The sequence below is a fragment of the Apaloderma vittatum genome, unplaced genomic scaffold (genome assembly GCF_000703405.1).
Source record: "Apaloderma vittatum isolate BGI_N311 unplaced genomic scaffold, ASM70340v1 scaffold20847, whole genome shotgun sequence".
Classification (NCBI taxonomy): Eukaryota; Metazoa; Chordata; class Aves; order Trogoniformes; family Trogonidae; genus Apaloderma; species Apaloderma vittatum.
Genome location: NW_009728125.1, coordinates 21,447 through 23,824, shown reverse-complemented (window position 1 = coordinate 23,824; position 2,378 = coordinate 21,447). Strand labels below are relative to the sequence as shown.

Here is a 2,378-nt window from a genome sequence, read left to right as displayed (position 1 = left end):
GCCTAGGCCACTCTATGATTCTATGATTCCACACACATATATGTGCATGGACATGCAAAACTTAGGCCTGTATGTATTTCGTAATATCACTACCTAAATTACCACTCAGTATATAATACTCCAGTATCTTTTTATTAAGATGTGTTCAGGTGTGATAAACAGGTGTTCTAGAATGACAGTAAATCCTAAATGGATGGTTTGGATGTGTACAGCAGTTTCAATGTTACTGCTGTAATTTAATAAATGGTAGAGAATAGCAGTCGTTTTATCAAATAAATAGCGTCCTACCTGCTGTTTGACTAGGAGAATGAATATGGTGTTACGAATGGAAGAAAAGCCTTGCTCTCCTCTATTTTCCGCAATGCTGGCAAACACTAGTTACAGCAGAAAGTAGACACAGGAATATCAAGACTTTTACGTGGAGAAGATGTTGAGGGATTAAAGTGTCCGTATATTTAATTGGTAACTTCTTGTTGTGCACATTTGAAATTAAAAAAAAAAAAAAAACAAAAAACCAAACAACCCCACTCCCCCAAAAAACCCAAAACAGAAACAAACCAAAGCAGTAGTTCCTGAGAGTATTGCCCAGGATTGTACTTATCACCTGAAATAATGACTTGCAAGCTTGGGAGAGGTGTTCTAACAAATGAACCATGTTCATCAGTGCTTTACCTGTTGCTGCACGTGGGTTTGTGGCATGTATATAGCTTTGTGAACATTGATTTTTCAGGGACTGCAGAGCCAGTACAGTTGTAACAAAGGTGTTTCTGGTAGAGTACAAGCAACCAAGCATCCTTTTCTCTGTTGAAGGTGATCACAAGAATTGCCTGAAAGGTATCACCACACAGGTAAGTTTTAGCAATTGTAACCCCCTGTGTGAATATAAGTTGTATGTATGATACTACTTAGAGATTAAACCTTGACTACCTACACTTTTCATATATTTTTTCTCTGCCTGTCTTTGCTGCCTTTGTCCTTTTTGTAATATTAAGATTTCAAGGAGACATACTATTTTTTTTCCTTTTTTTCACTGGTCAATCCAGGCCAAATATTTTAAAAGCACATAATTTAAGCCTTTCAAATGCTTGCACTGAAAATGAATATCTTAACCATGTACTTTTAAAACTTCATGACAAATAACTATAGCAAAAGAGGATTAGAGCAAAACCAAAAATTTCATTTGGCATTCAAATGAAACTACTTTTTAGGAGAGGGAAGGTGGAGTGCTTGATAAAATACAAAAGAGGAATGGAGTGAGTGTGGAAATCAAGCCTTCCTGGAGCAAAGCACCCCAAGATCTTCAAGGTATAGTATTACTTTATAAAAATTAAACAGACTTCTGTCGTAGCTGAAAACAGTCTAACGTTTTCCTCTTATATCACTAGTAAAATATGGGTAATTTTAAAACCGTCTCAGAAGACAGACCTTCCTCTGGGAATTCCAATTTCAATTCCTCAACACTGCAAACAGAGAACAAAAATTACCTTCCATACATTTCACGTTACCTCTTAATAACAAATTAAAATGTCATTCATTTCTCAGCAGCATAACAAGGCCCAGTCTATATTTCCCTTTGTAGCAGAAAATGCTGTTAAACTGATGAGATCTTTACTGATGTTTGCTTGCAGTAAGATTCCAAAATAAATACACAAAGCAGAAATGAGAGCTTGACCCAGATTTTATCTGCAGATAAAGCCTGTAACTCCATGGTAATGGCAATGGGACCGTTTAAGAGCAGGAAATCGTATTAATGTTTATTCATTAATTTACTCTAAGGAGCTGGGGTTTTTTTGAGCATGCAGGAAGGAAGAAAAATATAAATAGAGGAAAAATACGGAAGTAAGCTCTTTCAGAGAGGAATGAGGTTTCTTCTAGTTTAATTTCCTGTAATCCCATATAGTCTGAATCCACAAGCTAGATGTCAAATACTTTTTTTTTAATGTGCTTAGCAAGACTATGTAATATTCATGTTAAGGTACATGTTAACTGCATGAAGTGAATGACAGTGGAATAACAGGTTTGTAATTTTAAACTTGGAAACAGAAGGAAAGACTGCTCAGAGGTCCCTGTTAGGACCACAGCTCCTTCCCAGTCATTTGGAAACAGCAGAGTGCAGAGAGGAATCCACCTCAGCACTACCAGTAGAGTCATTACAGGTAAGCAAAGGGGTGTTGTGGAAAACTGTAGAAGGCTGTCATCAGAACTGACCTCTAAAAAAGTAAGAGAGGCGAAGATTTGCAATCATTCTCATATAGCCTCTCAGAAATTAATGCCTTGGGCGGTACTAATTTAAATTTACTGATGATGACATACTGGAATAGAAATGCCCAAATCAGTACACAGTTATCAGTAAGGACAAAACCAGGGAAAGCAAATTA

At 36.6% G+C, this 2,378-nt stretch overlaps 1 protein-coding gene across 1 annotated transcript in view; it reads left to right on the top strand.

The window, feature by feature from the left end:
- Positions 1 to 730: 730 nt before the first annotated feature.
- The window catches only part of DZANK1 (double zinc ribbon and ankyrin repeat domains 1), a gene marked incomplete at its 5' end in the record, with an annotated part of 21,436 nt that continues 19,788 nt past the window's right edge, over positions 731 to 2,378 (top strand). Inside the window, 3 exons of the mRNA XM_009873978.1 lie at positions 731 to 848; positions 1,209 to 1,307; positions 2,034 to 2,156. Of these exons, the coding sequence (XP_009872280.1) occupies positions 731 to 848; positions 1,209 to 1,307; positions 2,034 to 2,156 (340 nt within the window). The remainder of the gene's footprint in view (positions 849 to 1,208; positions 1,308 to 2,033; positions 2,157 to 2,378) is intronic.